Genomic DNA, 25,080 nt, shown 5'->3' with positions numbered 1-25,080 from the left:
CCGCCTGCTGGAGATTCTTTCGCTGTGATTGCTGCATGGCTGGGGGGTCAGACTGGATGACCCTCAGAGGTCCCTTCGAACTCCACCGCTCTGTTATTCTTTCTCGGCCTCGGTTGTCCCCGTGTGTGAAATGGGCACGTCACACCGGTCAGGAGACCTGGAGGTGAAGGCTGCAGAAGATGATGAATAAGGAGCTGTCTGTTTGAGTTGCTTTGCTAATTATCTTTTTTTTTTTTTTGGTGGGGGTGTTGGAAGGAGAATCGCCAGCCCCCCCCCCCCCTCCAAAGGCACTATCAGCCGCAGGCGAGAAAAAACCCAGAGTCATGGATAGAGAAGGGAGAGGGAAGGAGATGTTTTGCTGGAAATCTGCAGTTCATCCTTTGCTGGGCCAACAGCCTCTGAGAAGTGTGGACACCTCACCACTTAAAAAGATTACATTCATATACAACTAGACTGATTCATCACTGCGATGGGACGTTTGCCTGAGGGAAATAGAGCGAGGGGGGGACTAAATGACTGTGGGAGGCAAAATCCAATTGTCTGCCCCCAGTAAAAAAAATACGTTGCACTTCTCTCCTGGGAACCCAGGCGCCCTGCACCCCTTGCCCTAACTCCAAATAAATTGTGATTTATTTATTTTGGAACAAGCCTGATTTTGCACACACACACCCCAAAAAAATGCCTGAACCAACCCCCCCTAAAACTCAACGCCAGACCCTTCCCCTTTCCATCTTGATCTGGGGAGATCTGAGCCCGTTCCCAGATTTCTCGCCCTCCCCCTTTTCCTTAAGGGAAACAGCAGAATTAAAATGCTCAAATCTCCCCCGACGTTGATGGAACGGGAAATCTCTCGCTGCGTCTCGTTAAAAGGGACCCATTTTTCTTCCCTAAGTATAATTTGCTTAAGAGTCTTTTCCCGGCGTTGTCATATCCCAGATGCTGGCGCCCAGAATATACCCCTTTCGCTCTGTAATGGCTCGTGAATTATTTCCAAGGCCTGTCAAAAGGCGGAGAGGGAGGGAGGGAGCGCCGGAGGAACAAAAAGAGTGATTTTCTGAGCTTGAAGCAGGCCAAGAATGTGTGTGGGGGGGGGAGAGATCTGTTTGGAATAGAGATGTCCTAAGATGCGCGCTCCGTGCATGTCTTAAATGTGTGTTTTGTTTTGTGCAAAAGTCACGCCTCAGGTCTGTAGCTTTTTGGGTGTGTGGTTTTCTTTTGGTGTGTGTGTTAAACCTCAACATTAAATTAGCCAGAGGACCAAGGGAACCTCTCCTAAAGGGGAATTTCTCGCAGCCCAATTCTCCTCGGAAGATTCAGGGCAGATAAAAGGAAGCCAGCGCAGAGTTAAACCGTGGAACTCTCCGCCACAAGAGGCCACCGGCTTTAAAAGAGATTTAGACAAATTCTAACGGCTCAGCTCTGCCACAGTGGTCAGAGAGACAACGGTGCTTTTGGATCCCAGTTGCTGGAAAACACTGGAGGGGAACAGTGTTGGTCTTGTGTTCGAATCCTGCTTGTGGGTTTTCTATAATGCGCGTCTGGTTGGCCACTGTGAGAACAGGGTGCTGAGATCAGCAGAGGGGGCCCTTTTGGCAGTTCCTCCACCCTCAGAGACATTCGAGGGGATGTTTTGAGCAGTCGTTTTTACGGCTCTAAGGGACGCGGGTGGCGGTGTGGGTTAAACCACAGAGCCTGGGACTTGCTGATCAGAAGGTCGGCGGTTCGAATCCCCGTGACGGGGTGAGCTCCCGTTGTTCGGTCCCTGCTCCTGCCAACCTAGCAGTTCGAAAGCACGTCAAAGTGCAAGTAGATAAATAGGGACCGCTCTGGCGGGAAGGTAAACAGCGTTTCCGTGCGCTGCTCTGGTTCGCCAGAAGTGGCTTAGTCCTGCTGGCCACATGACCCGGAAGCTGTACGCCGGCTCCCTCAGCCAATAAAGCGAGATGAGCGCTGCAACCCCAGAGTCGACCACGACTGGACCTAATGGTCAGCGGTCCATTTACCTTTACCTTTTATGGCTCTAAATGGTTTTGAACTTTTTTTTGTATCGCACACTATTGTGTTTCAATAGCATTGCTGCATTTTAATTGTCGCAACCTGCCCAGGGACCTCAGGGCTGGGGGCTGATGAGAGTTGCAGTTCCCAGAAAATTCCCATTACGCATTGTAGCCCAACACATTCCTGCTTTCTGATGGGAATCATATTAGTCATACCTCAGGTTACAGATGCTTCAGGTTGCGTTTTTTCGGGTTACAGACCCGCCAAAACCTGGAAGTACCGGAACGGGTTACTTCTGGGTTTCGGGGCCGTGCATGCGCAGAAACGCTAAGTTGCGCTTTGCGCATGTGCCGAAGCACCAAATCGCAACCCACGCGTGCGCAGATGCACCGCTGCGGGTTGCGAACACTGCGGGCTTTGAACGTGCATCCTGCACGGATCACGTTCGCAACCCGAGCGTCCACTGTATTATTAAAGTTGTTATGGAAATGACATGGAGGGGGGAACATCTTTACAAAGGTACCTCGGGTTAAGTACTTAATTCGTTCCGGAGGTCTGTTCTTAACCTGAAACTGTTCTTAACCTGAAGCACCACTTTAGCTAATGGGGCCTCCTGCTGCCGCCGCACTGCTGGAGCACGATTTCTGTTCTCATCCTGAAGCAAACTTCTTAACCCAAGGTACTATTTCTGGGTTAGTGGAGTCTGTAACCTGAAGCACATGTAACCTGAAGCGTATGTAACCCGAGGTACCACTGTATAGATGTCACAATGTTCCAAATATTATGCTGGAACGTATCCTTTCGACTTGACAGCACAGGGAAGAAATCTAGCTTTATAAATTCGTAGAAAATCCATACTTTAACTGACTCTCCTCATTCCGAGACCATTTTAACCCTGAAAGAAAGGTGAATTTGGGCTCCACCTCCCTCCATGAACCAAGAAGCAGGAACACGGCATCCCACCATAATTCCCCAAGCGTGAGAGGGAATTCGCGGCCCCCCACCCAGGGAGTGACCAGGGGGGCAATATTAGACATCCCCAGAGGCAGTTGAGCAAGTCAGGTGTTCTGAAAGCCCATCTCCAGACAAGTCCTGAGGGCAAGGAGATGTCAAGAGTTTTATTGTTCTTTGGGTGATGGGGACTTAAGAGGTGTTGGGAAAGGTGTCTGATAAAGTGACCTAATGTTGAACTTGCATAACCCTTGTACTTGTTGTTGTTTAGTCGTGTCCGCCTCTTCGTGACCCCATGGACCAGAGCGCGCCAGGCCCTCCTGTCTTCCACTGCCTCCCGCAGTTTAGTCAAACTCATGCTGGTAGCTTCAAGAACACTGTCCCACCATCTCGTCCTCTGTCGTCCCCTTCTCCTTGTGCCCTCCATCTTTCCCAACATCAGGGTCTTTTCCAGGGAGTCTTCTCTTCTCATGAGGTGGCCAAAGTCTTGGAGCCTCAGCTTCAGGATCTGTCCTTCCAGTGAGCACTCAGGGCTGATTTCCTTCAGAATGGAGAGGTTTGACCTTCTTGCAGTCCATGGGACTCTCAAGAGTCTCCTCCAGCACCAGAATTCAAAAGCATCCATTCTTTGGCGATCAGCCTTCTTTATGGTCCAGCTCTCACTTCCATACATCACTACTGGGAAAACCAGAGCTTTAACTATATGGACCTTTGTTGGCAAGGTGATGTCTCTGCTTTTTAAGATGCTGTCTAGGTTTGCCGTCACTTTTCTCCCAAGAAGCAGGCGTCTTTTAATTTCGTGGCTGCTGTCACCATCTGCAGTGATCACGGAGCCCAAGAAAGTAAAATCTCTCACTGCCTCCATTTCTTCCCCTTCTATTTGCCAGGAGGTGATGGGCCCAGTGGCCATGATCTTCATTTCTTTGATGTTGAGCTTCAGACCATATTTTGCGCTCTCCTGTTTCACCCTCAATAAAAGGTTCTTTAACTCCTCCTCACTTTTTGTGACATGCTAGTGATGTAGTGATGATGTATCAGTGATGCCTCTCAAAGGGTATTCTGGGGGGAAGAGGGAAGTTTTAAAACAGGATGTCACCCCATGCTCAGGTTTTTACTCCTGTGGGGACCTGTTGTGCAACAATAAAGATCATGGTCTACTGACCACTAGCACCTTGTTGTTGTTGTTGTTTAGTCGTTTAGTGGTGTCCGCCTCTTCGTGACCCCCTGGACCAGAGCACGCCAGGCACTCCTGTCTTCCACTGCCTCCCGCAGTTTGGTCAAACTCATGCTGGTAGCTTCGAGACCAATGTCCACCATCTCGTCCTCCGTCGTCCCCTTCTCCTTGTGCCCTCCATCTTTCCCAACATCAGGGTCTTTTCCAGGGAGTCTTCTCTTCTCATGAGGTGGCCAAAGTCTTGGAGCCTCAGCTTCAGGATCTGTCCTTCCAGTGAGCACTCAGGGCTGATTTCCTTCAGAATGGAGAGGTTTGATCTTCTTGCAGTCCATGGGACTCTCAAGAGTCTCCTCCAGCACCAGAATTCAAAAGCATCAATTGTTCGGCGATCAGCCTTCTTTATGGTCCAGCTCTCACTTCCATAAATCACTACTGGGAAAACCATAGCTTTAACTATACAGACCTTTGTTGGCAAGGTGATGTCTCTACTTTTTTACTAGCACCTTAGAGACCAACTAGCACCTTAGAGACCAACTAACTTTGTTCTTGGTATATGTTTTTGTGTGCATGGTATCTGAAGAAGTGTGCATGCACACGAAAGCTTATACCAAGAGCAAACTTAGAAGAAGAAGAAGAAGAGTTTGGATTTGATATCCCGCCTTTCACTCCCTTTAAGGAGTCTCAAAGCAGCTAACAATCTCCTTTCCCTTCCTCCCCCACAACAAACACTCTGTGAGGTGAGTGGGGCTGAGAGACTTCAGAGAAGTGTGACTGGCCCAGAGTCACCCAGCAGCTGCATGTGGAGGAGCGGAGACGCGAACCCGGTTCCCCAGATTACGAGACTACCGCTCTTAACCACTACACCACACTGGCTCTCTAATTAGTTAGTCTCTAAGGTGGTACTGGACATTTTTTTTTATTTTTTTATATATTTTGACTGCGTCAGACCAACCTACCTGAATCTACTAACCGCTGTTTTGCTCCAAATTACTTGGCTGAAACTTCTTTCTTTTACTGACCACATGGACCCGCAGGGGACTTCCACCCCAACGAGCTGGGCTGTGGAATAGGATCTCACCCTGAAATTTCCCCCCTCAAAAGGCAAAGGACCCCTGACAGTTAAGTCCAGTTGTGAACAACTCTGGGGTTGCAGCGCTCATCTCGCTTTACTGGCCAAGGGAGCCGGTGTTTGTCCGCAGACAGTTTTTCTGGGTCATGTGGCCAGCAGGACTAAGCCGCTTCTGGCGAACCAGAGCAGCGCACGGAAACGCCGTTTACCTTCCCGCTGGAGCGGTACCTATTTATCTACTTGCAGTTTGTTATGATTTCGAACTGCTAGGTTGGCAGGAGCAGGGACCGAGCAACGGGAACTCTCCCTGTCACAGGGATTCGAACCGCCGACCTTCCGATCAGCAAGCCCTAGGCTCTGTGGTTTAACCCACAGTGCCACCCGCGTCCCTTAACATAGTATTATTGTTATTAACTAGATTTATATACCAGCCTTCATCGTAAGATCTCAGTGCTGTTCACAGAATAAAACACAATTGTAGTCCAACGCATTCCTGCTGCCTGATGAGAGTTGTAGTCCAAAACATTCCTACTGGCTGGTGGGGGGAAATGTCACTGACAGGAACTATTAGTCCCAACACATTTGCGCTCACTGGAAGCTGATGGGAGTTGTAGTCCAAAACTGGAAGGCATAAAGGTTGGGGAAGTCTGGCTGAATGGTCAGAGCACATGAGCCAGGGCTCCTGGGTCCTTTCGCAGCCTGGGATGGGGTCTAGGGAGGTCTGCTCCCTAGAGAGGGGGGGGGCATGTGCAGGAATGTAAGAGACAACTAATCCTTCAAGGGCAGCCCCGCGTAGAGCGAATTACAGTAGTCAAGCCTGGAGGTGACCATCGCATGGATCGCAGTGGCAAAATCAGGGCGAGAAAGGTAAGGGACCAACTGCTTAGCACGGCGGAGATGGGAAAATGCCATCTCCCGCTCGCTCTGGGAGTCGCCCACAAAAGAAAAACCACAGGTAGGAACCACTCCAGCAGCCTCAAGCGGCCCCACACACTCTGTGACGCTTCTGTCTTTTTTCGCCAAGCCCCCAGTGGGGCTCAAGAGGGGTGTCAGAGCTCAAGGGCTGGGGCAGCCGACCGAGAGAGAGCTTGATGGGCCCAGGCAAGTGGCGAGGGGGTCGGATGTGAGGTTGCAATGCGCCTGTTTTTATTATGCGGCAGCCAGACTGGGGACTGGGACCACATAACACCGGTCTTGAAAGACCTACATTGGCTCCCAGTACGTTTCCAGGCACAATTCAAAGTGTTGGGGCTGACCTTGAAAGCCCTAAACGGCCTCAAAGGCCCTGTATACCTGAAGGAGCATCTCCACTCCCATCGTTCTGACCGGACACTGAGGTCCAGCTCCAAGGGCCTTCTGGCGGTTCCCTCCCTGCGAGAAGCCAAGTCACAGGGAACCAGGCAGAGGGCCTTCTCGGTGGTGGCGCCCGCCCTGTGGAACGCCCTCCCACCAGATGTCAAAGAGAACAACAACTACCAGACTTTTAGAAGACATCTGAAGGCAGCCCTGTTTAGGGAAGCTTTTAATGTTTGATGTATTACAGTATTTTAATATTTTTTGGGAAACCGCCCAGAGTGGCCGGGGAAGCCCAGCCAGATGGGCGGGGTATAAAGAATAAATAAATAAATAAAATACCGTGTTTTTCGCTCCATAAGACGCACTTTTTTTCCTCCTAAAAAGTAAGGGGAAATCTGTGCGTCTTAGGGAACAAGTGTGTGGCCGATCGCTGGCTCCCTTTCCGGCCCCTTGCCCAGGCCTCCATTGCTGAATGTTCTGCAGACGGAGGCTGCTTTTTCCCCCAGCGACGTGTGACTGGCTGATTAGATTATCTGTCTGGATACTGTAGAAACGGCTCCCTTTCCTTTCCCAAAGAAGCTGCAGAACTGTGAGTCGAACCCCGTAAAAACAGGATTTTTTTCCCTTTGCAAAGTAAGCTCAACAACTTTGAGCTGATCCTCAAAAAACAGGGGTTTTCCGCTTTGCAAAAGAAGCTGCAGAACTTTGAGCTGATCCTCAAAAAACTGGGGCTTTCCCCCTTTCCCCCTCTAAAAACTAGGTGCGCCTTATGGATCGAAAAATATGGCATTTTTTGTTTGTTTGGTTGGTTGGTTTTTCAGATTAAAACTTTACAGTCACATATCGAACGTGAACAGAGAAACAAGATTCTAAAGAATCTCCTGGACTTCCCTTTGTGGGTCGTGTTGTTAATCGTTTCCTCCTGCATCTTTTACGATATTCCAAATCTTTTACATCTCAATTATGTCCAGAATTCACCATTAAACTACAACTTGTAGTGCAATTTTTAGGATCCTAAGTTGAGCCACTGGGGTGATGCAGCAGCCAAAAAGCCTAACACGATTCCAGGCCGCGTTAATGAAATCCCAGTTTCTCCACACTTTAACAGGAGCGGGGCTAGCCATCTGGAGTTGGCCGTGTCCGGTTCTGGACGGCTCGTGTTGGCATGTTGGGGTGGGTTTCACAGGAGCACAGTGGTGGGGTGAACGAGACTAAAGGAAGGGGGACGGATGTGCAGCTTGAAAAATGAAAAACTGATATGATTGCGCCGTTGCAAAACCTTTAGGGCTGCTACGGACCGAGGCCTGGCCCGCATCAGGCAGTAGCCGTAATAGTTTGTCCGAATGCCCGTGGCAGGAATTGCAATGCGCCGTGCTAGGTGCTGTACAGTTTTTCGTTTTCACAAATGCCCTCCACCTCTGCAGTTTTCTAAGCGGGGGCGGGGAGGCTTCTGTAACGCAATGCTTCGTGTTTCAAGCTGCAAAGGCCTGGGTTCAAATCTCAGCGGGGCTGAAGAGTAAGCCTGGCAGAAAAGAGACGTTTTTGACTGGTGCCAAAATATATGTTTTTGTGTTTTGTGTTTGGTTTGTTTTGTTTTTGATGTATTTTTAATCTTTGTTGGAAGCCGCCCAGAGTGGCTGGGGAAACCCAGCCAGATGGGCAGGGTACAAATAATAAATTATTATTGTTGTTGTTGTTTAATTGCTTTTATTTTTTTCATTTATGTCATTTTAAATTGCGGTTGATATTAATGCTATATTCTTCATTTTAGATTTTATGATTTATGTGAAAATTTGGCTGTGTTCTTTTTGACGTGTTTTATTTATTGCTTATGACTTTTGTTATGTTGCTGATTGTGTAAATCTTGTCCTGTTGTAAGCCGCTTCGAGCACTGTTTGAACTAGGGAAAGGCAGCATATGAATAAAAGAATGAATAAATGATTATGTGAGGATGGTGGCCGGCGAGCCTCTCTGGGGAAAACATCCCGCAAATAGGGAGCCACCACAGAAAAGGCCCCGCTCTCTTGCCGCCAGCTTCCGGGCTTCCCTGTGGAGATTGGGAGCACGCAGAGAAAGGCCTTAGGCGGCGATTGGAGGGTGTGCGTCGGTTGACATGGGAAGACGGAAGTGTTGTTTCTTACCATGTCTCACTTGCTTTCCCACCCCCGTTCTGGTGCAGAGCCGCAGCTGAAAGGCATCGTCACCAAACTCTTCTGCAGACACGGCTATTATCTCCAGGTCCACCCCGACGGCAGTATTGACGGCACCAGAGAGGACACCAACGGCTTCAGTAAGGGCAGCTGGCGGGGCCGGGGAAACCCCTCGCCTGACTCATGTCCATCGCCCAAAGCCCCAGCAGGAGATCTGGAGAAAGCTCTGACCCTCCACCTGCACATCCCAGAACGGATCGGGGCAGCAGGCTTCCGCTTAGTCCCTTTCCAGCAGGGGTAGGGCGGGCAGCAGGGAGCCAGACAGCAGGTGGCGCCGAAGAGCCAACGCCTTATTCCTTTTATTTATTAGAGTCATATACCGCCCTTCTTTGCCGTAAGATCTTGGGGCGCTTCCTTGCCGAGTCAGAGAAGGAGGAGGCCGTCTCAGAACCGTACCGCCTGAAGGGGACCCCCAAAGGTCATCCAGCCCAACCCCGTGTAACGCAACTGCGCAGGGGGTCAGCCAATATTTGGGCCCTCCACCTGCCGGTTGGGTCCTTTTTTGGGCAGGGGGTGTCATGGCCTGTCCTAGCCCCGGTTTGGGACAAGACCTGGGATATATTTCTGGGCCATTTGCGAATTAAATCCTGCCTGTTCTTTCCTCCAGGGGGCTGGATCTGGGGGCCCTCTCGCCTGACCACACGGCCCCCCTGTCTGCAGCCGCGGCCTCCCTCCCCCTGGCTCATTCCCTCGCTGGCTTGCGCCATCTGTCTTCCCTTCCTCCCTTCCTCCCGCCTTCTCTTCCCGTCCATTCCTGGCTCTCTATCTGAGCATAATCGAGCCGGCCCGTCCTCAGAGGACATATGATTGATGATCCCTGCTCCTTGCATTTCATCCCGTCCTGGGCTGCTTCCAGCACATCGCTCCCCTCCACCCTGCGCTAGACCCGAATACAAAACCGCGGGGAGGCTAGCGGCAGCCACGGCCGCAGCAAATCTCGCCACCCCCCTCGCCCCCTCATGCTCTCGCATTTAAGTGAGCGTTTAAAGGAAGCCGAGGCTCTCGGAAGGTCCGCCTGCCGCCCACCTCGAACTCGCTCCCCGTGGTCTGAGTCCCTTTCCAAAGCAACCCTTCTTCTCGTTCCTCCTCCTGCTCCTGCCGCTGCCAGCAAAATTCACAAGTTCTGCCCGTGGGGGTCCTTCTCTGCCCCCCAATATTTCCTCTCTCCTTCCTCAGAGGTTTTTAAGCAGATGTTCGCCACCTGCCGCTCTAGGATTCCTAAGCCGTGGTTCCTGCGTTGCGGCGGGTTGGGCTGGATGACCTCAGGGGGTCCCCTTCCAGCTGCACGGTTCTGTGGTTCTAGGATTCTCTCTAAAGGGCACACAGGTCCAGGCTCCCAAATAGGATGGGGGGAAGAATTTGGTTCCGCCGAGAAACGACCCAGATCCTCGCTTCTCAAACCAAAACCGTGTTTTGAATTCGGCACTCCTGCAACGTCCGCAACAAACCTCTCCAAACTAAGAAGGTGTTTGGAAAGGGCTATATCTGTGGAAAATAAACAAGGAAAGGAGCATTAAGTTGTGGGGAAAGCCTTGCAAAAAAAGCGAATATTAGGCAAGGTTTTGATCCGTTTTTATTTTAACTCTTTTGAGAGCTTTCATATACTGTCTCATTTTTTTACCAGCGATTGTATTATTTTATCTTTTTGGGAAACCGCTGCAAAGTTTGCGGCTCGGTTCCTCGCAATCGAGCAACGCGTAGATTTTTTTAGGAAGCATAATGAAGCGAATTTTTGAAAATTGCATTCGGAAGGTTGCGTTCGCACTTGGATGCCGGCGAATTTTCACAAGGGCTAGTAGCACCTTTCAAAGTTCATGTGCGAAGAACGGATCTTGAGAAGCGTTAGAAATTGAAATGGGCAGTTTTTTGGGGGGAAACCCCCCTCCCCAGTTAGAAAAGCCTTTTGACAACTAGGGGGCGGGGGTGGAGTAAATCTGTTTGCTGACCCATATTCTTGACCCCCCCAAAACCCTCTTCCTGTTCTTCATTGGGTGTTGACAGCGACCTCCTTTCTGCCTCTCTCCCCGCAGCCCTCTTCAACCTGATCCCGGTGGGACTACGCGTGGTCGCTATCCAGAGCACCAAATCGGGCCAGTACGTCGCCATGAACGCTGAGGGCTACCTCTATACCTCTGTGAGTATCCGGGGGGTTCGATTCCTCCTGCCGATGGGCGCTGCAAAAATTCGGGACGGGGGGGGGGGGAGAAAGTACCTTTTTGTGCAGCTGAACCTGCGGAACTCACCACAACAGGAGAAGGCGGCGGGCCGCTTTAAAAGAGGACGGGGCAAATTTGCAGAGGAGGAGGAGAGGGCTGTCGACGGTCTCCGCGGTCAGAAGAAAGCAATGCCAGTTGCTAGAATGTGCAGAAGGGGAGAGTGCCGGTCCTGCGTTCGAATCCTGATTACAGGTTTTTTTCATTGGCTACTGATTTGCTGGGCTAGATGGGCCACTGGTTTCATCCAGCAAGCTCTTCTCACGTCCCGAAAAGTGCTTTAGATGCATGAGTTTGCTCCAATACGTTAGGTAAAGGTAAAGGGATCCCTGACCGTTAGGTCCAGTCGTGGCTGACTCTGGGGTTGCGGCTCTCATCTCGCTTTACTGGCAGAGGGAGCCGGCGTACAGCTTCCGGGTCATGTGGCCAGCAGGACTAAGCCGCTTCTGGCGAACCAGAGCAGTGCACGGAAACGCCGTTTAACTTCCCGCCGGAGCGGTACCTATTGATCTCCTTGCACTTTGATGTGCTTTTGAACTGCTAGGTTGGCAGGAGCAGGGACCGAGCAACGGGAGCTCACCCCGTCGCGGGGATTCGAACCGCCGACCTTCTGATCAGCAAGTTCTAGGCTCGGTGGTTTAACCCACAGCGCCACCTGCGTCCCTCCCCACTAAACCTCAGAAAGAATTTCCTGGCCGTAAGAGCCAGAATGGTCTCCCTCGGGAGCTGGCAAACTCCCCTTCCTTGGATGTTTTTAAGCAGAGGTTGGACAGCCATCTGTCAGGGATGCTTTAGCTGAGATTCCCGCATTGCCCTGGGTTGGGCTGGATGACCGCTGGGGGTCCCTTCGAACTCAACACTTCTGCGATTCCAGCAGGAGCTACGGATGTCTGCAGATGGAGTCTGCATGGTAGGCCCCGCTCCCTCTGAGATTCCCCCCACAAAAAAAACCCACAGCTAGGAACGGCTCCAGCAGCCTCAAGCGGCCCCACACACTCTGACGTTCTTCGCCGTGTGCTTAGTGGGGGTCAAGAAGGTTGTCAGAGCTCAAGGGCTGGGGCGGCCGACCGAGAGAGATCTTGATGGGCCCAGGCAGGTGGCGAGGGGGTCGGATGTGGGGTTGGGGAAGCGATGCTCTCCCTTCCAATTGGGGTCAGGGAATTCTCTCTCCAGAGGCCTCGTTAAAGAGGGCAGCTGCTAATTGCAGTTCAGAGAGAGAGAGAGAGGGAAAGTATTCCCCTCCCTGGGAAATAATTACTGTACATGATTCGTTTCACGGGTGCCTGTGCAACCCCGCCCCCTCCTGCCTTAAAACCCGGAGACCCGTCTGCAAATCGACCCATGATCGCAGAACGGCAGCGTAGGAAGGGACCCCGAGGCTCATCTAGTCCAACCCGTTGCAATGCAGCAATCTTTTGCCCAATGTGGAACTCGAACCCAGAACCCGGCGTCGAAGAGTATCGTGCTCTTCCGACTGAGCACCCAAGAGCTGGAAACAGGGACAGGCAGAAGAAGACAGGGCAGCCCCCGTCCATCATCCGTACCAACCGTGATGGACCAAGATACTCACACCTGGCGGGGGGGGCAGTACAACTTCCTGTGGCAGCGAGTTCCGCAGTTTAACAACGTGCCAGCGCTTCCTTCCATCTGACCCCAATCTCGGCTGCAAAGCACAGGGCATTCCTACAAATACAACAATCCCAGGAGGAGCCACCGTTGGCCAAGGGCGCCAGGAAACTACAGTTCCCGGGAAACTACAGTTCCCAGAATTCACTGGAGAGAGCAAATCATGCGCTTGGAATGTGTTTCAAAGGCCCGTGCGCTCACTGTCTGAGATAAAATAGTGTCTTTTCTAAAAGGCGGCCGGTTGCCAGGCTCAGCCGACCTTCCTCTGGGTGCCCCTTCCTCGTCCCCGGGCCCGGCAGATGCCAAGGTGCCCTGACCCCTCACCATTTGCTCTCCCCACCGGGAAGCGCCCTGCCTGCAGCAGTGTGGCCCGTGGCTGAGCGACGCATCTGTGGTCAAATTCCTGGCAGCGACCGCCTCGGAGGGGTGGCGTTTTTTGGGGGGTCCCCGTTCCAAAAACGGAGAGGGAGGTTGGCTTGGGAGGCGCCGGGTGCAGGCTGGGGGCCGGGGGAGGTGGCGAGTGTTGGGGGGGCGTGATGAATCATTTACGGGCCGCCTGGAGAGGTGACCCCGATCCGGCGGGGAGCGTGGAACAGCTGACAGGGAGGGAGTTTTCCCTGGGAAGATGGTGCCTGTCAGAAAGGATGAGCGTGGCAGAAAGTGATGCCTGGCTGCTTGGGTTTGTGAGAGCGAGGGAGAGAGGCAGAGGGAGGGACGGAGAGCGGGCAGGCGAGGGGGCAGGAGAAGGGGGGCACCACAGCCGGGGAGAGGGAGAATGAGGCTCTCGGGACACCCCCCAAAAGAAGAGGAGAATCAGCGCATAAGGAGAGGCGAGGGAAGGCGATGCACAAAGGCATGGAGGCAAATATCCTCCATTCTTCTGTATGCACTGTGTATTTCGAGGCCAGAATTTAAGGGGTTTTAGATCCTATTGAATTCTGGTGCTGGAGGAGACTCTTGAGAGTCCCATGGACTGCAAGAAGATCCAACCGATCCATTCTGAAGGAAATCAGCCCTGAGTGCTCACTGGAAGGACAGATCCTGAAGCTGAGGCTCCAAGACTTTGGCCACCTCATGAGAAGAGAAGACTCCCTGGAAAAGACCCTGATGTTGGGAAAGATGGAGGGCGCAAGGAGAAGGGGACGACGGAGGACGAGATGGTGGGACAGTGTTCTCAAAGCTACCAGCATGAGTTTGACCAAAGTGCGGGAGGCAGTGGAAGACAGGAGGGCCTGGCATGCTCTGGTCCAGGGGGTCACGAAGAGGCCTTCCTTCCTTCCTTCCTTCCTTAGAATCATAGAATCCTAGAGTTGGAAGAGACCACAAGGGCCATCGAGTCCAACCCCCTGCCAAGCAGGAAACACCATCAGAGCACTCCTGACATATGGTTGTCAAGCCTCTGCTTAAAGACCTCCAAAGAAGGAGACTCCACCACACTCCTTGGCAGCAAATTCCACTGTCAAACAGCTCTTACTGTCAGGAAGTTCTTCCTAATGTTTAGGTGGAATCTTCTTTCTTGTAGTTTGGATCCATTGCTCCGTGTCCGCTTCTCTGGAGCAGCAGAAAACAACCTTTCTCCCTCCTCTGTGTGACATCCTTTTATATATTTGAACATGGCTATCATATCACCCCTTAACCTCCTCTTCTCCTTCCTTCCTTCCTTCCTTCCTTCCTTCCTTCCTTTTTTATAATATTTTTATTGCTTTTCCATTTCTTCCGTTTCAACATACAGTCATACCTCGGGTTACAGACCCTTCAGGTTGCGTTTTTTCAGGTTACGGACCCGCCGAAACCCGGAAGTACCAGAACGGGTTACTTCCAGGTTTTGGCGGTCGCGCACGCGCAGAAGCCCTAAATCGCACTTTGCGCATGCGCAGAAGCGCCGAATCGCAACCCGCGCATGCACAGACGTGTCGCTGAGGGTTGCGAACGTGCATCCCGCCTGGATCACGTTTGCAACCAGAGTGCCCACTGTACTCTTGAAATTCACTTTATATATTGCTCCTCCAAGCGTCGACTTCCCTCCCTCCCGCTTCCTGGTTTCCCGGTTTGTATCTTCGCATCCTAGCATTTCTTAATCTTCCCTTTTACGTTATTCCTTCTTGCCCTGTACTTTCTTAAAGCCGCCCAGGCTGGTGGCTGTCACTGCTTCCAGTGGCATGGAGTTCCACCGTTTAACTGCGCACCAAAGAGGCCCAACCAATCCAGCGTCCGATTTTCACAGGTTCCCCCAAACAGGACCTGAGCGCAGCGGTAGCTCTCCCGGCGCCTCGGGGACCTTTCAGCCGGAGAGCCGCATTCCCTTCCCGGAAGGCTCGCGAGGGCCGTTTGCCTGTGGTGGGTGGAGCCACAGGCAAAAGTGGGTGGGGCCATGAATATGACATCTCTCTCGACATGCCCCTCTCTGTCCTGGGATCAGAGATTAAGCACAGCTGGGGGAGAAACAATGGAGGTGCCAATCAGGAGCAGAGAGGGGTGTGGCTTGGGGCAGGGGGCGTGGCCTGGGAGGCTCCCCAGGGCCAGAAAGCAATGCTTGAAGGGCCACATTCAAGGACTGAGGTTCCCTACCCCCGCCCTAGATGCTACAATAAGGCTGACTGGGAGGGAATAGGATTATTCAAGAGCTACCGGAAAAGGGATGTTTTAAAATTGATTAATGGCTATTATAGATACATAAAGGAAGATTTAATCTGCTTGCCTGCTTTGAGGGCAGGTGATGATGATGATGATGATGATGATGATGATGATGATGATGATACAGTGGTGCCCCGCAAGACGAATGCCTCGCAAGACGGAAAACTCGCTAGACGAAAGGGTTTTCCATTTTTCGAGCTGCTTCGCAAGACGAATTTCCCTATGGGCTTGCTTCGCAAGACGAAAACGTCTTGCAAGTTTGTTTCCTTTTTCTTAACACCGTTAATACTGTACAGTTGCGACTTGACTTCGAGGAGCAACTCATAGCAAGCGGTGTGGTAGCCTTTTTTGAGGTTTTTGAAGACTTCGGTGATTTTTGAAGCTTTTCCAAAACTTCTTTTGCAGCCATTTGGGAAGTTAAACTTTTAAAACTTTCTTGGGGGGTTTTGGATTTTGGGTTGGGGTGTTTGCAATTCAAGGACTTGGTGTTGGGGAGGGGTTTGCAAGAATCTGGAAGCTTGGTTTTTTTTTCTGCATTTTTATGATTTTCTGTGACCATTGGGCCACTCTGCTGTTTTTTAAAAAAAAAATTCTGGGTTTGAATTTCTGTGTGCTGGGTGGCTGGGGGAACAGTTGGGGAGGGGTTTTCAAGAATCTGGAAGCTTGTGTGGTTTTTTTCTGCATTTTTATGATTTTCTGTGACCATTGGGCCAATCTGCTGTTTTTTTAAAAAAAATCTGGGTTTGAATTTTGAAATGCTCTTTACAGTATGTGTGACTTTAAAGAGCACTTAATAAACTCTTGTTGTACCAAATTTGGCTTTGTTTGGACTTTTTTTGACCATAGGAACGCATTAATTGAATTTCAATGCATTCCTATGGGATTTCGTGCTTCGCAAGACGAAAAATTCGCTTGACGAAAAAACTCGCGGAATGAATTAATTTCGTCTTGCGAGGCACCACTGTAATAATAATAATAATAATAATAATAATAAATTTTATTTATACCCCACCCTCCCCATCCAAGGCCGGGCTCAGGGCGGCTAACAAGCAATAATAAAAACAAGTTGAATGAATACAACTTAAAAACAAGATTAAAATACAACATTAAAACATTAAAATGCAGCCTCATCACAGGAAACGTATAATGTATAAAAGCCTCAGCCGAACAGGTGACGTGTAGGGAGAGGGGTTGAAGGTTGGAAATCTTATACGATACGGACAATCTTTATTGTCGTCGTCCGATACGGAACAACGAAACTGAAAAAATCTACGTCAGACATTCAAAACTGGGAACAGCACAATGGGAAGGAAACTAGAGGGGCAAAAGGGGGTGGGGTGTCAGGTTTTTAATTTGTATTAATTTGGTCACGATTTGTTTTTAAAAAATTATGGGAAATCAGTAAAAAGAACTGGGTGAAGAAAAATGTGAAAATTGAACTTGCAGGCCTGCTAAAGGAGACAGGCCAGGGATCAGTGGGGTGAAATAACCTCCCCATCTCCTTTTCCCTGATCCCTGCGGAAATCTCTCGGGAGGGATTTTTCCTCCTCCCTCCCCCACAGATCTCTTGGCGCGTCTTAAGACGCCCTTTTAATGTCAATTAAACAGCTTTGGAGGAATTTGGCAGTGAAAATGATGGCGGCTGGCAGCTGGTGGGGGGCGAATAAAAGTAGCTGGGGCGCTTTATCGGCCGGGACACTTTGCTCTCATTAACGTTATGGATCCCTTGGCGCCTTCGGCCTCACGATTCTGGGATGGGGACCCAGGTGTCCTGGGGAGACCCAGAGTTCCTGTGGGTGATCCAGTAAGGGTGTCCATCTGGTGTTGGGCAGTGCCACCTAGTGGCAGGCAGGTGTCAAAACAAGCCAGTGTTTGCATAAATGGGTTTTTTCCCCTATTTTCAGAGTGGTATTTTATTACATCTCCAGCTTTTCCTCCAAGAGAGCCGGAGGGGTTTATAATGGTTTCAAAATAGTTGATTTTTTTATATATATATACATTTTAATGGTTGATCTGTTGTATATAGATACATTGCATTTTGTTTGATTGTTTGCAGTGATGAAATAAAGTGTTTTCTTATGCAAGTACTATCTATGTACATAGAGTTTTAGAGCTGAAAGGGGTCCTCTAGTCCAGTGTAGGAATCACAACAAAAAACCAAGCCTTTAGTGTCATCAGCCTGTGGAACTCCCTGCCAATAGAAATTCAGCAGCCAAGGTCAGGGCCAACTTTTAAAGGCCCGCTGAAAACTTTTCTGTTCTGCCAGGCCTGTGCAAGCGGTTAAGAATAAATACAGCGGTACCTTGGTTCTCAGACTTAATCCGTTCCAGAAGTCCGTTCCAAAACCAAAGCTTTCCAGAACCAAGGTGTGCTTTCTCATAGAAAGTAATGCAAAACGGATTAATCCGTTCCAGACTTTGGAAAACAACCCCTAAAACAGTAATTTAACATGAATTTTACTATCTAACAAGGCCATGGATCCATAAAATGAAAGCAATAAACAATGTACTGCAGTCACACAACCAATCAATCAATCAGTAGCTGAACTGGGTTCCACGCAGTCACAAAAACAAAACAAAAAAGCCACAAAAACGCAAAATAAATAGCAAAAACAGACAGACTTCAGCGTAACACTCAGTTCGGAAGCGTGACACTCAAAACGGAGCACGTTTGGCTTCTGAAAAAAGTTCGCAAACCGGAACACTTATTTCTGGGTTTGCGGTGTTTGGGTTCCAAGTTGTTTGAGAACCAAGGCATTTGAGAACCAAGGGACCACTGTATTGGCACAATGGCTAGCTGATTTCTGGTTTTAACATTTGATATGGTTTTTTATCATATGGTTTTCTGTACAATTGTTGTAAGCAGCTGCGATTTCCTTCATTTATTCATAGCAATTGTCGGCCACCTTTGTCTCCAAGGAGTTCAAGTGGGCATAAATAGTTCCCTCCTCCAATAATAATAATAATAATAATAATAATAATAATAATAATAATAATAATGTTTTACTTATACCCCGCCCATCTGGCTGGGTTTCCCCAGCCTCTCTGGGCGGCTTCCAACAGAACACTAAAATACAATAACCTATTAAACGTTAAAAGCTTCCCTAAACAGGGCTGCCTTCAGATGGCTTCTAAAAGTTTGGTAGTTCTTTTTCTCTTTGACATCTGACGGGAGGGCGTTCCACAGGGCGGGCGCTACCACCGAGAAGGCCCTCTGCCTGGTTCCCTGTAACTTGGCTTCTTGCAGGTAGGGAACCGCCAGAAGGCCCTCGGAGCTGGACCTCAGCGTCCAGGCTGAACGCTGGAGGTTATTATTATTATTAATATTTGTACCGCACCCTTCAATCTGGTTTGCCCCAGCCACAACAACCCCGTGACGTGTCTCAGGCTGGCCCAGGATCATTCGGCGAGCTTCGTAGCGAAATTCCAACCCTGGTCTCTCTCTTAACCCTGCACATATTTATAGAGTAAAGGTAAAGGGACCCCTGACCATTAGGTCCAGTCGTGGCCGACTCTGGGGTTGCGGCGCTCATCTCGCTTTACTGGTCGAGGGAGCCGGCGTACAGCTTCCGGGTCATGTGGCCAGCATGACTAAGCCGCTTCTGGCGAACCAGAGCAGCGCACGGAAACGCCGTTTACCTTCCCGCCGGAGCGGTACCTATTCATCTACTTGCATTGGTGTGCTTTCGAATTGCTAGGTTGGCAGGAGCAGGGACCGAGCAACGGGAGCTCACCCCGTCGTGGGGATTCGAACTGCCAACCTTCTGATCGGCAAGTCCTAGGCTCTGTGGTTTAACCCACAGCGCCAACCGCGTTCCTAAAACACTGTTGCATTGGCAGGGAATCGAACCCGGGCCTCCTGCGTGGCAGGCGAGAATTCTACCACTGAACCACCAATGCAGGCACATTTATAGAGAGCAGTATATAAATGTCTTTTTTTTAATCAATGAATATAATAAACCTCTCCCCCCTCCAGACTCACTTCACCGCTGAGTGCCGTTTCAAGGAGTGCGTCTTTGAGAACTATTACGTCATGTATTCCTCCACGCTCTACCGGCAGAGGGAGTCTGGGCGGTCGTGGTACCTGGGCATCAACAAAGACGGGCAGGTGATGAAGGGAAACCGAGTCAAGAAGACCAAAGCCGCCGCCCACTTCCTGCCCAAACTGCTGGAAGGTGAGCAGAGGCGGGTGGGGGGCATTTGGGAGAGAAAGGCCCGGGTCTCGATGCCGTGCGAGTGATCTCTGGCGTCGCCTCTTCTCCGGCGCACATGATCTCTTGCACAGCGAGAAGGAAAGCTCCGATCCGCTCCCAGCCTTCCTCTGAGCCGGTCTGTCCTTGCATCTTCCTCCTAGTTGCTTCAGATGCGGGGGAAAAAGGCTATTTCAGATGCCTAGCTGACAGAGTCCTGAGAAACGGACTCTGAATTTTATTTGTCAGGAAGAGACGATGGACTGGGCAGAGAGCCAGTGCCGGATTTACGTACAGTGGTACCTCGGGTTAAGTACTTAATTCGTTCCGGAGGTCCGTTCTTAACCTGAAACTGTTCTTAACCTGAAGCACCACTTGAGCTAATGGGGCCTCCCGCTGCCGCCGCGCCGCCGGAGCACAATTTCTGTTTTCACCTTGAAGCAAAGTTCTTAACTCAAGGTACTATTTCTGGGTTAGCGGAGTCTGTAACCTGAAGCATCTGTAACCTGAAGCGTATGTAACCCGAGGTACCCCTGTATAAGCTAAACAAGCCATAGCTTAGGGCCCCACTCTCTCAGGGCCCCCAAGAAATTAAAGGGGGAAAAACTGGATGTACATTTCCAAAATATAAGATAAAAAGGTAAAGGGACCCCTGACCGTTAGGTCCAGTCGCGGACGACTCTGGGGTTGCGGCGCTCATCTCGCTTTATTAGCCGAGGGAGCCGGCGTACAGCTTCCGGGTCATGTGGCCAGCAGGACTAAGCCGCTTCTGGCGAACCAGAGCAGCACACGGAAACGCCGTTTACCTTCCCGCCAGAGCAGTACCTCTTTATCTACTTGCACTTTGATGTGCTTTCGAACTGCTAGGTTGGCAGGAGCAGGGACCAAACAACGGGAGCTCACCCCGTCACGGGGATTTGAACCGCCGACCTTCTGATCAGCAAGTCCTAGGCTCTGTGGTTTAATCCACACCGCCACCCGCATCCCTTAGAGCCATAAAAACGACTGCTCAAAACATCCCCTCGAATGTCTCTGAGGGTGGAGGAACTGCCAAAAGGGCCCCCTCTGCTGATCTCAGCACCCTGTTCTCACAGTGGCCAACCAGACGCGCATTATAGGAAACCCACAAGCAGGATTCGAACACAAGATCAACACTTTGATGTGCTTTTGAACTGCTAGGTGGGCAGGAGCAGGGACCGAACAACGGGAGCTCACCCTGTCGCGGGGATTCAAACCGCCTACCTTCAGATCGGCAAGTCCTAGGCTCTGTGGTTTAACCCACAGCGCCACCCGTGTCCCAAAATATAAGATAAAAAACAAATAAAATAAAACCCATAGCAACAGTGTTTTGTGTTGTGTGGGCTCCTAGGATGTAAGTCACGGGCCCCGCCTGCTAGCCTGCTCCCTAAAATATCCCTGGTTTGCTCCTTTCTATATACAGGGTGCCTACATTCTGCATGGACTGGTTGCAGGGCAACATGGGCAAATGGCTTGAGATACCTATGAGGTCCATAAATGACCTTATAGCATATATTCAACACCAAAAAAACAGCCACAATTTATTGTTGACAAAGGACAGCTGGACATAGAAAGGGCCCCATTACCTTCAGTAGCTCAGGGCCTCATCAAACCATAGCTGTCAACGTTTCCCTTTTTTTAAAGGGAAATTCCCTTATTCCGAATAGGATGCCTCGCAAGAAAAGGGAAAAGTTGACAGCTATGCATCAAACCTAAATCCGGCCTGTTTCCTCCTTCCATTAGGGATCCAGTCTAGACTTTCTCCGAAGCCGGCCAACCTCGCTGCTGACTCGTGAGCAAACCAGAATTACTGCAGCATGGCAAACAGGCTAGGATTAGTCCGGTTTTTGAGCCACAGGTTTATTGTACGAAGGAGGAAACTGGCAATCTGGAAGGATGACCCGGGCTTGAAAAAGGAACAGTTGAGGGTGTTTAGCCTGGAAAAGAGGAGATCGGAGAGCCGTCTTCAAATATCTAAAGGGAAGTTGCCAATTTTGGTGGCCGCCTCCACCGCCTCCTGTGGCAGGGAGTTCCGCCCTTTACCGTATTTTTCGCACTATAGGACGCACTTTTTCCCCTCCAAAAATGAAGGGGAAATGTGTGTGCGTCCTATGGGGCGAATGCAGGCTTTCGCTGAAGCCTGGAGAGCGAGAGGCGTCGGTGCGCACCGACCCCTCTCGCTCTCCAGGCTTCAGGAAGCTATCCGCAAGCCTGGGGAGCCCGCGGGAGTTCCCGCCGGGCTCCCTAGGCTTCTGGAGAGCTGCTTCTATCCCGAAGCCCGGGCGCGCTGAGCAGTCGCGCCCGGGCTTTGGGTAGCTCTCCGCAAGCCGTGGGAGCCCTTCCACAGCTTGCGGAGAGCTACCTGTTCTGGGGGCTGGGGAAGCTCGGGCTTCCCCCACCCCAGCCCCGCGCCTGGGGGGGGAAATATTTTTCCCCCCTTTATTTCCCCCCCAAAAAAACTAGGTGCGCCCTATGGGCCGGTGCGCCCTATGGGGCGAAAAATATGGTAACTGCGCGCCGCACAGCTCTGCCGCCTTTGCCCAAAGAGGCACGCGGCTTAGAGAAATTCCTGGAGCCCAGGCGAGGTCTTCCTTCATGGGGGGGGGAGCCACTCTGGTCCCCCGCGACTGGGAGCTGATGGGAATTGTAGTCCGGCGCCATTTTAACCCCTTCCCCCTTTTCCCCTCCGCAGTGGCCTTGTATCGAGAGCCTTCCTTACACAACGTGGTCGAGCCAGGCTTGGCGAAGAAGGCAGAGGAGGCCGGTGCCGCCGCTGCGCCCGTCAAAGAGATCTCCAAGGCGGAAGCCACGTAGCCCCGAGGAATGGGGGGGTGCCCCTTCTCCTCCGCCCCCCACTTCCCCCGTGCAAGCCGCCTGCACACACAACCCCCCCCACACCTCCGAGACGGCTGCCGGCCGAGAAACACCTTCCCAAACACACCTTCACGGATCTTCCATCTTCTCTCAGGATGTGTCTCCCCTTCTCTCTCGCTGTCTTCCGCCTCTGCGGGACTTTGGACCCGGACAGGATCCGGCCGGGAAAGGAGGAGGTCCGTCGTCGGCCGCCAACTTGGAGGAGGGGGGAAAAAATAAGTCTTCCGTTTTGCGCTTACAGGTGCAATACGGCCTCCGGCCACACGGGGGCGACATTGCGACGCCGGGATTTTTCTTCTTCTTCCAAACTGTGACAAATCCACTGTGTATGGGGCTTCCGGCTTCCCTATTGCGGAAGTTGTTGCGTCTCGTCAGGGATAAAAGCGGCGTTTTTTGCAACCCAACCGATCCATAGCAGTCTTCCAAAACGGCGCGTCGGGGGTGTCTTCTCCGGGGCCGACGGCACAACTTCAGGGAGAAGGAGAGCGGAAAGTGTTTTTAAATGAAGTGTGTCAACGTTCTTCTAACAGCCAATGGAAAACGACAGTTTCCTACTCGGGGGGGTGGGGTTTGGAGGGGGGGAGTTTTTCAATTTCGTGACAACTGTGCTATCCCCTTTTCCGCCACCGGAGGGCGACATTCTCCAATCTGGAATCGTTGCAGGGTGTATATAATTTCGCCGCTGGTCTTTTAGGATTTGTGAATAACAGCGGCAGGTGGTTATATGGGGGGGCGGGGGGGGCGAGTTGACTCTTGGTTTAACCAGCTCAGGTAGCTGAGACTGTCTTCTGCCTCCAGAAGGTCCCAGGATGTAAAAACTGGGGAGAAACCTTCAAAGCGAAACCATCTAAACACTCTTGGAACAATTTAACAAAAAATAAGTGGAATCTTTTTTCTTCGTTCGTGGGCACTTTTTTACAATGAAAAACGTAATGACTGTCCGTCCCCCACAAAAACAAAAAACAAAAATTGCAATGCCAGTTCCGGACACTCGTGATGCAAAGGACTACCCCGTGTTCTGCAGCAAGAAGACTGTATTTCTGATTTCAGCCACCGGGGGCCGACATTGCGCCATCAGGAACCAAGAACATTTTGCAGCCTGCGAAACTAACAAGTGTCATACCCACCTCCGGCCACCGGGTGGCAGCATTGCGTTCACGCCAAGGGGCGTTTTCCCAGCTTCCACTGCAAAAGAAGAAAATGCAATAACCATATTTGGCCACTGAGTGGCGACACTGTCATACTGGCCTGCAGGGGTGGAGTTCGCAATGTGGACACCCCCCAAAAAACATAATTTGCAACATCTCGATGATCTTCCTGGCGCATGGACCTTATTGGGGAACGAATAGCCAATAACTCGGGGGAGGGTGCATGCCATAAAACTCTGCGCCCGCCCCCCCAAAAAAACCCGCCACCATTTTGACACCCCAACCCTGATTCCTCCTCCTGCATCCCAGAGCCCAGATTCGCCATACTCCAATCCGATTTCAGGATTTCAAGAGGCCATAAATGAACGAGACTGAGCGGGGTTTGGGGGGAATAAGCCAATTCGAACCCGTGTTCTGCGAGGGGGTGGGGATAGGGTTTATTGTGGGGTTCGGAGGGGGCTCTAGGGCGGGGAGTGGATGGGTGCGGAATCGTTTTTTAAAATGCATCTCGCATTGCCCTGTGTTTGTCTTTCAGAAAATGAACCCGGGACCGTTGCATGGGGTTGGGCTGGATGACCTTTGGGGTGTCCCAATTCCAATACCAGCTAAAGAACGGGGGGGGTTGTTTCCTGTTCCCCATTCCCCCATCCTTCCTGCCCATCCATGGATGCATGTTCTAATTCCACACAGCCACTGAGCTAAGCTGCCCCCCACACCACAAAAAAGCCCTGGGGCCTCGGGTTCAAATCTCAGAAACCACTAGACCGTCCTCCTCCAACCTGGCGCCCCCCAGGTCCTTTTTGGACTACAACTCCCATGGGAATAGCCCAAAAACATCTGGGGCGCCAGGCTGCATTAGATCCTCTTCCAAAAAGCTGGGCCTGGGTTCCCCAATGCCTTCCCCACCCCTTGGCCCCGGGTTCCAAATTCGCCTCGCCCTGCTCCATCCTTACCGAGCCATGTTTGAAAGAGAGATCCGATCTCTGTCCAGCCAACAGAGAGCAGGAAGGGACCAACAAACGGGATATCCAGGGGATTCTTTGCACGCGGGACCTGCCCCGCGGCGGGTTGGGCTAGATGCCCTTCGGGGTGTCCCAACCCTACGATTCCATGATCAGGCCCGACGCTTTAATGAGCCATATGCGGCAGTGACTACCTATCTCGTCTTCCTCCTGGCGGTGACCGCGCCCAGCCAGAGCCATAGGTGTCCCTGGCACCCGCTGCCGCCCTTGAGTCTGAAACCAGGCCGACCCCCTCTCCTTATCCCCTCCTGACCAATGGCTACAGGGTTCAAGAGAACTCAGGAATTTCTCTGCTGAGGATCCAGCAGGGGTGCAACGGTGTCTTTGTAAGGTGTGGCCACAAGGGGGCGACAGCTGCCTGGAAAAAGGCAACCGCCCACAAGGGAGCAATTCTCTGCCCAGCCACCGGTGGGCGGTGTGTAGGGCCAGTGGGAAGTGCATGGATTGATTGACTGGTGCAATGTTTTGAGTGAGCTGCTTGGTTTTCTCTTTCGGGGGGTTGTGCGCAAATGATCTCTTCCATGCGCAAACACACACACGCAACACATCGCAGCATCTTTTTTCTCCTCCTGCCCAAATGGAGTTGTGTAGATTCAGACGTGCGGCAGCCGTCATCAAATATAGTGGTACCTCGGGTTAAGTACTTAATTCGTTCCGG

The 25,080-nt window shown here is 51.3% G+C and overlaps 1 protein-coding gene across 1 annotated transcript in view; it reads left to right on the top strand.

Annotated features, from left to right (window-relative positions):
• Nucleotides 1-23,729, top strand: part of FGF11 (fibroblast growth factor 11) — a 49,051-nt gene extending 25,322 nt beyond the window's left edge. Inside the window, exons 2-5 of the mRNA XM_083581230.1 lie at nucleotides 8,668-8,778; nucleotides 10,729-10,832; nucleotides 19,147-19,345; nucleotides 22,071-23,729. Coding sequence (XP_083437356.1) covers nucleotides 8,668-8,778; nucleotides 10,729-10,832; nucleotides 19,147-19,345; nucleotides 22,071-22,192 — 536 coding nt within the window. The 3' untranslated portion in view covers nucleotides 22,193-23,729. The remainder of the gene's footprint in view (nucleotides 1-8,667; nucleotides 8,779-10,728; nucleotides 10,833-19,146; nucleotides 19,346-22,070) is intronic.
• Nucleotides 23,730-25,080: the final 1,351 nt, after the last annotated feature.

This window comes from Podarcis filfolensis, assembly GCF_964270895.1.
Source record: "Podarcis filfolensis genome assembly, chromosome: 13".
NCBI classification, from domain to species: domain Eukaryota; kingdom Metazoa; phylum Chordata; class Lepidosauria; order Squamata; family Lacertidae; genus Podarcis; species Podarcis filfolensis.
The sequence above is the reverse complement of the archived record's forward strand: the minus strand, read 5'-3'. Positions and strand labels throughout refer to the sequence as shown.